General features: G+C 36.8%; 1 protein-coding gene across 6 annotated transcripts in view; it reads right to left on the bottom strand.

Annotated features, from left to right (window-relative positions):
- Positions 1-619: 619 nt before the first annotated feature.
- ATAD2B (ATPase family AAA domain containing 2B) overlaps positions 620-13,427 on the bottom strand; it is an 82,256-nt gene continuing 69,448 nt past the window's right edge. For 5 of the 6 annotated variants that reach the window (XM_087776666.1, XM_087776667.1, XM_087776664.1 and 2 more), the window contains 4 exons: positions 8,397-9,092; positions 6,629-6,756; positions 5,348-5,476; positions 620-3,988 (listed from right to left, as the gene is read on the bottom strand). In XM_087776666.1, the coding sequence (XP_087632792.1) occupies positions 3,947-3,988; positions 5,348-5,476; positions 6,629-6,756; positions 8,397-9,092 (995 nt within the window). In that variant the 3' untranslated portion in view covers positions 620-3,946. The remainder of the gene's footprint in view (positions 3,989-5,347; positions 5,477-6,628; positions 6,757-8,396; positions 9,093-13,427) is intronic. The other variant, XM_087776665.1, reaches the window with a different exon arrangement.

Raw genomic sequence — 13,427 nt, forward strand, 5'->3', positions numbered from 1 at the left:
AAGAGAGGCCGTAACCTGATCGACAGAACAGCTTCTCCTACTCTGTTCCACATTGCATACATCACATGCAGTTTGTTAGCTCCGGATAAATTGCCAATGAGTAAGATGCGGGTTGATTCTTCACTTGCATAACCTCTAGCAGCTTGCTCTCCTATGCATGAATTATTGGGGGGAACTAAAGGAATTCCTAGATATATTAGAAGTTTATCTTTTTTTTAAAAAAAAGAAGAACTTTGATGAACAGGGAGGAAAGAGAGCGTTTCCTTAGAAAACCTCTAATGAGAAAATCCAGTATTACTTGGATGCTGGTGTACTCTAAGCAGGCCTGGATGGTACCCTGCAACTGAACATAAAACATTTTCTAACACAAACAGTAACTTCGTCAACGACGTTATTCCCTTGCCAATGTGCAATGCTCATTTCACTTTGTCAGTCAAAATTAATAGGGTTTTTCTTCTTTAATGGACAAACACTGAAAGCAAAATTATGAGTTAACTAAACAGCAAGATCCCAGAGTAAAACATCTGAACTGCAAAATCAAGGAGGTCTGGTAAGAAAAAGTCTGATATCGGCTATTAGGCAGCATTTCTTTTAAATACATTTTTGAAGGAGCTAAAGCTGTGTTTTCTTGTCATCTTTATTCAAGTATTTCACAGCAGTTATATTACAAATTACAGTAAAATGTTCAAAATTTCCAGAAGTTCAAAAAAATTAAATAACTTACTTCAAACTAACGTAAAATGAAGTCAAAATGCAAAACATCAATTTAAACACAGTTCTGAATAAAACTATAGAATCCAAAATATACCATAGTTGATGAAGGAAGTCTACTTAATCCACAAAGTAGACACACATTAATGAAACCAAACAGGACTCCCCAATGTCTAAATAACCCAATGTACAAGATACAAAAGATGCAAGTACAAGCCCAAATTCAAGCTTATGTTGTGATTACAAAATAAAATAAAAACAAAATAAATGACTATCAGCTGCAGGACCTGCCATTCAGGAGACTGAAGGTAAAACCAGAGCTGACCCACCAACTTAATTAAAAAAAAAAAAAAAAAAAGGAAGACAAGATATTACAAAAAACAGTAATCCTATAAATACATTGGCATATGAGGAAATCAAGTAACAATACAGAGGACACAAAACAAAACAAAAAAATTAATCACAGGTGAGAGTCAAGCTTGCAAATACAATTAACTCCATAGCCATCAACTTCCCCCAAGAGCAACTCTATTATCTCCAAGACAGCCCCACCAGCCCCCCCCGAAACCTCCTTTCTTCTGGCCGGCCACATCTCATTGACCCCAGCACAAGGACTCACACAGGAGTTTATTTGCAATTTTCACAACAAGAAACAAGGAAGAGAGGTCAATTTGTACAAACTCTTGCCAGTGCTATGTGGCAAAAAACTCAAAAACATACAAGGAGTAAACAAGTTTAGACCACATGGATAGATTAACAGCTGTTTTAACGCTATAACCACCAGACAACTGTAAAGGAAAACAAAAACTGAAGTGTGGTTATTTGGGCTAGGAAGGCGAGTATATCATTTTAGGTAAGCTGTCCACTAGAACATCTGATATCAGCTACTTTTCTCTAAAACAACATGGCAGCTCCTCAATTAGTAAAGTTGCCTCTTACAATTTTTCCCAATCAACAACTGACAGTAAAAATTTTCCTTTAGAAACCTGACCTTTTAGAACCATTTTTAATGCTAGGTATTAGCTTAAACTTGCTTTTCACACTCACTGGTGACTAAAATTCTCAACTGTTTTAATTCATATAAATTTATTATCTTCTTATAAATGTATGCAGTTTTATCTTCCACAAGTGCTGCTGTTACTTGAACAAAAACTTCTTTGAGTAAGTGAAACTGGAATAAATATTTTTAAAAAATTCTGCAGCAAGAACCTGAGACTTGCAAAAAACCCTTTTATCAGAAACTTGCTACAAAAAATCTGCTACATTTTATTTAATCAAATCTTAAAGTTCGTAACAATTTCCATCAAAATACAAAATGCTGTTAATGTACCAGACACAAAAATATCTCAAACAGGTATGATGCTAATAAATACTAAACGAAACATGGAAAAAAATCCCATAATCAAATCCGAGATCAAAGAATCTCATTTAAAATGTGTTTTCTGCTTGTTTTTGTTGTTTTTAATCGCACTTTCCCACCTAAAAAATACAGTGTTTCTGCATGGGTTGCATTTAGAAGGTGTAACTAGATGTACACGAATGCTTAAAACCTTTTTCTGCCATTAGCTATGAAGAAAAACAGTGGCATTCGGGGGAGAAAAAGATCTAAGACAGAATTATGTTTAACCATAATATACAAAGCACTTTGGATTACTGCAGTAGCCCAAGGCCCATGTTTTGTTTCTCTGCAGCGCTACACTAACGATTAGCCATAGAGGTGGAGACAAGTACCTTAGCTTCAGTTTGTAAATGGGAGCAGAGTGATTACAGTCCTCCATAAACACTGTTGGTAACTAAAATACAAAAAGCTGAGGTAGCTCAGTATCTCTGCAGTAGTCCAAGACTGTTTTCTCTAATTAAAAACTAATCACACTGTGTTGCATATTTCTGGAAAGACACTTCCGCAGCTACGTAGGGACAGTCACAATGAACGGTGAACGATGGTAACACCAGCCAACTTCTCTAAAACACTTTCCACGTAGGTTTGAAATAAATCAGCCCAGGTAACGTTTTAATACTGAGCTTGTGATAAAACATGGTTTTCTTGAAACTGCCTAGACTGTTCTCTCCAGTTGCCAGAAAGGAAAGGTTTTGAACTACATAATTCAGACCCAGAGAACTTCGGTCCGAACAGATCAAGTCAAAAGGCTGTCCTCCAATCCCCCCACATTAACAGTGCTTTGCACAGACCGAGCTGTAAAGCCTAGTTTAAGTTTTATTTTCAAGTGAGCTTGGGCTCCAGGACTTTGACCGACTATAGTGTCTTCTTACCTGCACTGCACAGTCCAAGCTATATTACAAACACGGAACTTCAGAAAGAAACCTGCCAGTATTAACCTTGGTTTTCTTAAAGAACTCAAATGGAAAACAGGGAGATGGTGGGAAAATGCTTCATTTTTAGCAACACAGAAGAGTTTCACTGTGTAACTTGTTTCTAAAACAAATATATACCAATGAAAAAGTAATTTCACCATTTTGGTAAAGTATGTGGCTTTTTCAGTGTGTCTTAGTTTAGTTCTGTAGAGTAAGACAGGCATTATAGAACCATAATACTGGTTGCCATCCAATGAAGAGAATACACATCATCCTTTTGGAGATCTTCATTCTGAAGACAGCTTTCTAACATTGCCATTTGCTATAATCCAAACCAATTGATTAGCCTTATCTTTCTCAATTGACTAAAAGGCACATTAAAGGCAGTTCTAGAGAGCCTCATCTTCAAATTACTGTACATCCAGTTACTCAAGATTCCTACCACAATGCATCATTGCCTTCTTTAGAACAGATTTTTTTGTCCGTTACCCCAGAGAAGAGAAAAATTGGAAAAAAAAAATTTAAAAAGGTCGCCTGTTTAAAAATATTCAACTTAGATCTGCTCTTTCCAGTTCTCTGTTTGTGTTGGTCTCCACTTTGCCTGAAGTTTCCCCAAAGATAATGCATGTAGAGTGAACAAGAGCAGAAGTGAGAACAGTTTCTGTAGCACCAAAAATCTCCAAGCTGTGGCATTGTATTCTTTATTTATATCAGATACAACTATATGAAGTTCCGTTTGGTTCTTGTAGGCTGGTTGGTTTCAGGTACCTGAGACAATAGCACCAAATTCAACAGAAAGAAAAAGAGAGAGCACTTAAGACCAAGGCTCTGCACATACTTGGTGCAAATGGAAACTGAATGGCTCAGAGGACTGCTCTCCCATGAGCAGTTTGAGAGGATAAACCCACCCATCTTGACGAGTTCACAGGAATGTTTCAAACACATGAACTGTTCTTTCCATCTCCTGCAAGAGACACACAGCATCAATTATACATAACTATACCGAGACAGAAATAAAGTTACATTACATAATCGTATTTATTGGGCTTTTTTTTATCTGAACAAATAATTAATAGGAAAATAGACACTTCTGTTTATTAGCTGCTATCTGCTAGCAAAATATGGTAAAAGAGGAAACTAATTAAAGGAGTATTAATGCAGAAAAGCACTCCACTATGACAGTCCATGAGAAAATCCAAGTGTATTAGGGTCACTTATATAATTAACGTACTCAATATGTATTAGGAAAGCATTGCAATGAATTCAAGTCTTACTACACACTTATGCTCTGGGTGACCCAGCTGTAAATACGTATCTGCACAGTTTGCAGAATCAAAGTAAAGATCAGTCTCCACATACTCCTGCTGGATAAATGTCTTTTTAATCTACCTAACATTTGGCACAGACTCCCAACATATTTTTAGGCAAAGATGGCAGAGGAATAGCACAAACGTGGTTTGAAAAGTATTTTGCAGGAACTCTACAATATCCCATGCTAAGGCTTTTCCAGGTTTTGTTGTAAAATATTCATGGAGAAAAATACTTAGTGTTCAGGGACCCAACTGGAAACTAGCAATTGTTGCCCCTTTTTCAGCAGGGTTGGTTATCAGTTGAATCACTGAGCTCATCCAAACCCCTCTACAGCTAGAACAATGACGCTAGAGGGGATGCATATCCAGAGTTATGATCAGCCTATGCCTGTTGATGTAGACAGGAGGCCTTTGATAGCAAACACCTTAAAGGCAAAGGATAACAGCACAGCAGACAACTGCCTTACATCATGCTGTACTGGACTTTCCCAAGGGTATACTTACCAATCTAGAGAAAGTTTGCAAACTTTTGAAGTCTTGTATGAAAGTCACAATCAGCAAACTGCACAGAGCAGAGGTACATAATTTTTTTTGGCCTAGTTACGCAAATGCAAGTAAGGGCAACCGCAACAATGTTGGCTCCCTGTGCCTATAAAGGAGCCACTACGTCCACTGTTATTCATACCACAAATGTGGGAACTGCTTCTACTCCATTTTTACTTCGCTAGCATGTGCTTCTCCATGTTGCTGTATTCTTTCCTCTTTTTCCTCTTTTTCCTCCATTCTTTTAGGTTAAATTCTTAATCCTTTTCTGGAGAAAGTATTGTTAGAAACAACCTCTGTTTTTTAAGTCATTACTACACTAAACATTTTTCTCTTTATAGATACCTTCCTCAAAGTCTATTAAAGCTTTTGCCTGCTAATACAAAAATAATTTGATAGATTAACTTAGTTCTTGAAAAACCAGTCTCACAAAATTCAGATAAAGAATAAAAGAAACTGTACCACATCACCTCTATAAGTTGTGATTTGTCATAGTCTCTACGATGTCTATAGATGCACTGACTGAGGAGTGAATACAATCTCTCAAGCTGGTCAACAGTCAGGTTGTCACTTTTCTTAACCACCAAATCAAGCAGTTTCTGTTGGAACAACAAAAGGTAAGGTTAAGAGGGTTTTTATAATCTTTTTTTTTTATTTTTTAAGGACAAATCGGAAATGCAATCTCATCCTGAAGCCCTATTTTGGAGGGACACATACAAATAATATAGACGACAGCCGGCTATCAGTAAGGCCGCTGCTTCCATGCAGATTCAAAAGGACTCAGTGTCTCTTTTCACTTCTCTGCTTATACCCCTACACTTTTTCTTGTCTTAGATTTTATACTCAGTATAGCTGGAGCCATGTTTGTTCTGTTTGAATGATACTTCATCCTATTTCATCTTGGTCAATAATTATGACAAAGCAAACCATAAAAACTGCCTTGATAGCTAAAGCGGACATTTTGAAGAACTTGCATTGGCATGAAATTGTAAATACCACCAAATGGAAACACATTTGGAATTCCACAAATGTTGAAAAATGACACAATAAAAGAAGTGGGGACAACACATGTAAAACTGCTCATAAACAAAAGGTGAAAGTGTGTGCTTTACATAGTAGCAGATAGTAATTTTTAAGAATTTTTTTCCTCTCATAACACTTCTATTGTTTCCAAAGAGATTATAATCTGTACTCCACAGCAAGTGGGATCTAAATTTCATAGCAGGCCAAGCTACTTTCTACAACAGAAGACAGCAAATTTTATTGTAACTTTGCTTAAAAAGAGACAAAAACTGAAAGAAAATTAGCAGGGGTTCAGTCTATGGCACCAACACATCAGCACAAATTCCAATTTGTTTTCCGATCCACTAACAGTTCTTTCCACCAAGTACATGTACATGGGAAGGGAAAAGATGATGTTAACTCATAATTACTAGGCACCCAGCAGTTCCTCAGTAACTGGCATGTCCAATTAACACATAAGAGTACCTGCAAAAACTGCAATTAAAATAGTGGACTGCTGTGCCATTACTGGATTTGTAAAGGTAGTAATGATGGGACAGTAAGGATTCAATATTTTATTAACTTTTCATCCAAGAAACACTGATCGACAAATCATCTCCAAAAGTTACTACTGCTATAGTATTTGTTTGTAGTCAAAAATAAAGGAAATGTTGCTTCATAACAGAGGAAGGAAGCATTTTTCATGGACAGTTTCATTAACAGTTCAACTCATTTTTCAGTTCCATTACCTTTAGTCTGTCATGGTCAACAACTACAGAGGGTATGGGATCCGATGGTTCCTCTGGGACCTGCTCCAAACTTGTGGGCTTTGACTGTTCCATAGCAACCTTTCGTGTTTTCTTGCTTTTGAATATACCTGTAATTTGAAAAACAATTATCAGCACTGTCAGTCTCTCAAAATGAACAGCTTGTTTCTTTACTTTGGTTTGATTTTCCTTGTTTGGTTTGTTGGGTTCTTTTCAAACCAAGCAAGCAAGATTATGGCAGTGCACATTATTCATCAGCTTTGCAGAATTCTGCATGTTTATAGGTGCACAAAACCAAAGTTCAGAAACCAGACATGAAACTGGTCATCTTTAAAACTGAACTCCAAAGTCCCGACAGAAAATTGAATGTCACTGAAAGAGTTTTTCCATTGTATCATTTCTACTTAGCAACGTCAAATTATACAGCTTCTTGGTGAAGTTCAGATATATAAGCTAACGCTCAAAATCTTTCTGCCTAAGTGAAACAAATCTCATTTTTCTCTCCAAAGCATCCCATGTCTTCATCACCACGGTAATTCTAACATCTGCTCTACTCCTGAAACTTCATGTTTTTGTGACACATTTCTGTTTTCTTTGACCTCTATATTAAAGCCGCTGTCCAATCCTGTTGTGGAGAACAAAATATTTTTACACCTCCTGATCCTCTCCCAACACTGATTCACTGTTTTTCTCCTCCTCAACTATTTAAAATGCCTTTTTTTCTGAGGATCCCTTGTTATTATAACCATCCTTAATGTATACAAAATTCAAGTACTAAATTTAGAAATATAAAGGCTCTTAACATGCATCATGCTCTTCTGATATTCTTAGGACCTTTCTTCTACTATTCTCCTTACCCTCAGAGAAAGTATGTATGTACAAACGCAGCCAACATGTATATAGTGATATTCTCATAATTCAGATCTCTCATTAAAGCTCATTTACTTTGTAAATCTCAGTGCTAACTTTTGAAGTAAAGATTGCATTCTTTCAGATAATTCTGAAAAGTTAATTAAAAAGGCAATCATGCATAAGGCTTTTATTTCTCTTCCCTGAGGAAACTATGTCTCTTGTCTTCAAAGGACGTGGCCCCTTCTTCTATGCACCACCAGGATTTCCCTTCTTCTCTTATCTTTTTGCTGCACTGTTACTCTGTTGACTGTAACTCCAAAGCCAGATACCTTCTCCGATAGATAAACAACGGTTTATCTGGCTTTTGCTATGAGTTAAAGTGCTTTAACTTTTACTATGAGCAAATGTTTCTAAAGGAATACATTCTGCATTTCTATGGTCTTTCATCCAATGTCAATGATACTTTTAGCATAAATTTCTAACAAAACAAGTCAAAAAAAATCACATAGATCAAAATACAGATCAGATAGAACATCTAGACCAAAACATATATCATAGATTTATCTTCATTCATAATATTTTTTAAATCTTTAATTATTGTTAAATGTTATCTCAGTATTTAAAATATTTCCCATAAAGCCTACAAAAATAAACAGAATAGTGTAAGTATGGAGATAGAGTTACTCGCCTAAGATAACACTACAGCAAGTCAAGGGTGGACTTCTAATTTATCTATGTGGAATTAAATGTTGTAAGAATACTAGAAGTTTCAAATAAATAGACAGCACTTCATAAAGTATTACGTAATAATAACTAACATAAGATACTACAATTAAAAATATACACGTATTTACTTGGGCACTGACATAAGGACAGAAACATTGAAAACAAGCTATACCTTCTTTATCTGCTTCAGCATCTTTAGTTTCAATGTCTGTGCTCTGTAGTGTTTTTTCATTATTGCTGCCATGTGGTAACTCAGCTTTCACTAGATCAGCTCCTTGACTTTCACTGGAAGTTTCTGTTTTCTCCTTTGGCTGATCTTCAGATGAAGGTTTTTGCTTGTTGCTAGACCCATCGGTGTTGTCACAGGGTGAAACAGCATCAACTGATTCCATTTTACCATTATGACATGCTGGGACAGGCATACCCTCTGAGCCGTGTACAGATGTCTCTCCATTCACACAGTCCCCTTTCGATGTAGAGTCCCTCCTTAATTCCTTTTCAGCACTCAGGGTAACACTGTCGGTTATTAACAGAGATTCATTTGAGCTCTCTTCTTCTGTGGATGCAAAATTGTTTTCCTTTCCTGATGTCCCATTGTTAAGCCTCTGCTCTGCATCTATATCCATAATATCACAAGAGGATTCATCATTTGTCATCGAGAGATCTCCTGTTTCCTCCCCATTCTCCTCAATGCAGTCAGTGCTGATCTCTAGCTCTCCATTTTCCAGCAATTTACTGTCCTCTCCATGATTTTCATCATCAGCAAACTTTGCATCATCTTCATCTTTCTTTAAATTATTGACTTTCCTCTTCTTAATAATGCCTTTGCCCCACTGTGAGCGCCGTCTTGATTTTCTCCTTATTCGAACTGAATTATAATCAAAAAGAGAAACTTTTAGATGCACAGGTACCCCTCAGTAAACAGACTAGGATATCAGAATATGCTGTAGTGTGTGAGGCAATCAAATGTGTTCACATTTCAAGGAAAAAGCAAGCTGCCTGTTGATTTCAATGTGAGCAAATTACAGATACCAAGGACTTTCAGAAGTATAAGGAGGGAACACTCAGTCGTGTACACAATTCCTACTCTAAACTATGGAAACAAGGAAGACTTGCTAGCCTTTCCTACTTTATGTATTTTATATGTACCCATTTGTAGGTAAAACACTAAAAGAAAACAGCTAAGCAATGATGTAGAAGTCAGTCAGTCGTTCTCGTTTGGGTAATGAAGACTCTAAAGACAGTTATTCTCATTTTCCCTTTTTAGAACCTCAGCGATTTGAAATCATTATACAATGAAACAAATGAAAGTGCAATCCACGGATTCATAGAATAATTCAGGTTGGAAGGGACACCAGGAATTCTCTAGTCCAACCTACTACTCAAAAGAGGGTCAGCTATGAGGGCAGACTAGGTCGCTCAGGGCTTTATCCAGCCAAGTACTGAAAACCCTCATAGATGCAGACTAATTGACCTTCATGGGCATCCTGTACCAATGCATAATTGTCGTAACACCGAAAAGGCTTTTTGCCCTTTTTTTGAGAGTCGGCACCTCTCATTTCAATTTACGTCCATTGTCAATTCAAAGACATCCTCACTGTTTAAATCAGCTAAATCTCCTCAACCTTCCATTCATTCCCACCTCTGTACTCAAGTTCACTGCATTGACAAAATGTGGTTTTAAAAAATGAGGATCTTTGTTTTAGACCCGGACCATTCAGCAACCCTGTCTACAGCAAGACCTCACAAACATCTGCATTTATGCAATGAGTCTGTAAGCAGAAGGGGAAGCACAGGTCCTTAAACTAGCCTCATCACCCATGCCTTCCCTCCATAGTACGCAACTCAACTTGAAGCAACATGGGCATGTGATCCTTTTTTCGTTACTTCTGCATCCTTAGTTTTTCATTTTTCCTGTTTCTTCTTTGTACTTTCTGTGCCTTTGAAAGGTCACATCATAAACTTTTTTCAAAAAGGGCATTCTTTTTTTTTTTTTACTAACCTATTTGCAGTGAGATATAACTAAGACACCAATCTAAAAGACCTTTGGGGGCACATTTGCAACACGATCAGCAAATACAGAAGGAAGACCATTCATACCTAATACTACTGTCAATGTCCCTTTCAAGAGCACTAACAAGACACAGCTCAGAAGACTAAGGAAGAGACTGGGAAAAACTGAAACTTCTACAGTCAAATTCAAGTAATGATGCAGACTGCTCATATTTTTGCAAAATTGCTGAACTTGCAGCCAAGTGATTATAATTGAAAATCACAGCCAATAGTTACCAGTGATTAACAGATTTTCTTCAATTTCAAAATGAACTCCTATGTTGAGCACCTCCGTAATGTTCTTGGTATTTGTAGGTTGCTTTGATTTATGGGGTATTAAATCCTAGATCTGTGTCTGCCAACCTCACACTGAGTTACAAAGATCTTGCTTTGAAGATACAAGCACAATGCAGGTACAAGTGTTGAGAATTAAGTCACAGAAGCTCAGAGAAGCACAGTTGTACTTCAGAATTTCCTCCCCATAAGTGGTGTATGTAAGCAAGTATTTTAACCACTACATTAGGAATAAATCTTAACCTTTTAGCTTTAAAGCTATGTAAAGATACAATCACATTGCAATAAAAACAGTCTCACTTGGAATATGTATTTATTGTTACAAATAATCCTTACGGAGGACTGTAATATTTGAGGAAAAAAAAAATCCCCTTTCTCCAGCTATTTTCTAGATTTGATAGCAGCTTCTACAGTCAGTGTAACTGTTTTATTGATGACAAACTACAACCTGTTCACATAACTTTTCAGGAGCTCTTGTAATCTTTCACCTAGATTGTGAAAGAGATTTTCATTAATAACAGAAGCAGCAAGTCTGAAACTAAACAGGGAGATGTAAACTTACAGCCAAAAAAAAAAAAAAATTCCCTATTAGGCAATGGGTTTAGCCTCAGGTCAGCTCCAGAGATGGGTAAATAAAACACAGAAGGGGAATAAAAGTCTTTTAAAGGAAACTTAAAATGTTCTAAAGTGTATAAATTAATAAGAACGTTGAAATTTTTATAGATACACTGATTCTGGCTTTTTAGGCTGACTCTGCTGTAAGATTCAGATATCATGTCAAATACATTTGACATTTATTCTATCAATGAACTGTACTTTAAATATGCCCATTTTACTAGTGCATCCATTTTGTTCATTCTGGGAGCTCCACCTGGGATAAGAACCCATAATTTGCCTAAACACACAGGTACATTCCTAAAATTCCTAAGTGTGGGAGAAATCACATTAAAGTAAAATGGAATTAATCCTTGTATTACACATTTCATTAAATTTCAAGTCTTCCTAAATGACAGTCAGCAAGTCCAGCTCACCCTCTCTCTCATGCAGTACTATTTGAACATACATTGTGCATGTTGGATTTTACTGCCAGCTACTGCAGAACGTGCCCTCCTAACATTTAATAGTATTTGTCCTGACAAAAGCAATAATGTAGCTACTCTGGGGTTTCACCCACATTTAGTCAATAGAACTCAGTTAATGCTGAAGTTTTTCCCTCCCAGACTCTTACCAGTTCTTATATCAAGGCAGTACCATCATCACCTGAGCCACCCAGACCTGTAACCAACAGGTGACCCACACTTTGAAAATCCTGATTCTTTTTGTCCTTATACTTCTAAGAATCAACTTTTTTCCCCCTCTCATTCAAATAAAAGCCTTCCTGCTTTCAGCCCCTTCCATCCCAGCCCCTGAAGCCTTGTCTCCTCAGGCTTTCATAAATCCACCTAAACCTCTCATTTGAATTTATTTAACACAGAACTGCCCACATCATTTTCATGACCTCAGTGAGATTCTTAGCCCCCAACCTAATATGTATTTGAGCCCATTCACCAGTTTTTTTGTTGTTGATCATATTGAAAGTAGACTTCTAGTCCTCACATTCAAACTGCCCCTTCAAAACTACACCTTTTTGTTCTCATCTAGGCTGTACTGCAAAGGAATGTCTTTTGGGATATGAGAAGAAATTTTGGTTTCAAATCCTTAGCACCCAGAATTTTAAGATTTTTCTTTTATACAGACAGCCAAGCCTCTAGGAAGAGTGAAAAGGTGAGCAAGGAATACAACATTTAAAAACAAAAACCACCACCAGTCTGTCTTTCTGTCCTGCCCACTTCCCCCAGTAAAAGTAAGGGAGTGGTACAAGTAGGAGGAATGTTTAATGGAGCAAGGAACCATGCGACCAAATGTAGAAGTCAGAACAAGATTTCATCACCTAGATTGATTCTCTTTATATTTACTGGAAAGAAAAAGGCACTACTGTGAGAATAACATGGACCTGAGAAGCTGTCATATGAGGCAGGAAAAAGTAAAATTTATCCTGAATCCTGCAAGACAGCTGTATATGATTCAAAAAGGAAGGAGCTACCAGAGGGTAAAACTGATGGAAAACTAAAGGGCTAATGGGCAGGAACTAATGGGTTAATGGACTGATGCTAAAAAATAAACTTAACCTGGAGTCCCCTCTCCTCTATCTGAATGTTAATATAAGACTGTAAACTAGCAAGAGCAGAATCCCACTCTCTTTTATTTTATAGTCAGTATGATTCATGACACATTAAAGTTTTCAGTAAGTACCAGAATGGGATAGCTATTTACAGCAGAAAAACTCCGAGTTAACTTTGTTAAAAAAAATTACCAGAGTATATACAATTGCAAGTTAATGCCTTAATACCTTTTCAATTGCTTCTTTTAAAATTACTCATCTGAAATCTACCCATTGATAGCCAGTCTTTTGGCAGTATTTGTGCCAGAGGCACAGAAATACTATTGTCAGAGGAATCCTGCTTTATAGAACTGAGTTTCTATAACTCAAACTATTATAATACCAATTATTCACACATGAATACATTCACTTGCCTTCTGAATTGCTGAACTCTTCTCTATAATCTTCACAAAACCTCTATAGATTTGCCAAGGGGATCCTCACTTCAGTTCTAGCTTCTTTCTGGTTTGCTTTTTTGTAAATCGTTATTCAGAATTTTTAATGGCAATAAATATCTGTTTGACCATGGGTCACACATAACATTTCACCTGGGTTCACATGAAGTTGGTATCAAAAACAACCCTTCCCCCCACTTTTTTTTTTTCCCCTAAGCTGTACAGTCTATGCAGACAGTATTTTTTAGAAGTGCGATGTAAT

Source organism: Nipponia nippon, unplaced genomic scaffold (assembly GCF_047370975.1).
Source record: "Nipponia nippon isolate SJK-2023a ecotype South Korea unplaced genomic scaffold, ASM4737097v1 scaffold_4, whole genome shotgun sequence".
Taxonomy (NCBI): Eukaryota; Metazoa; Chordata; class Aves; order Pelecaniformes; family Threskiornithidae; genus Nipponia; species Nipponia nippon.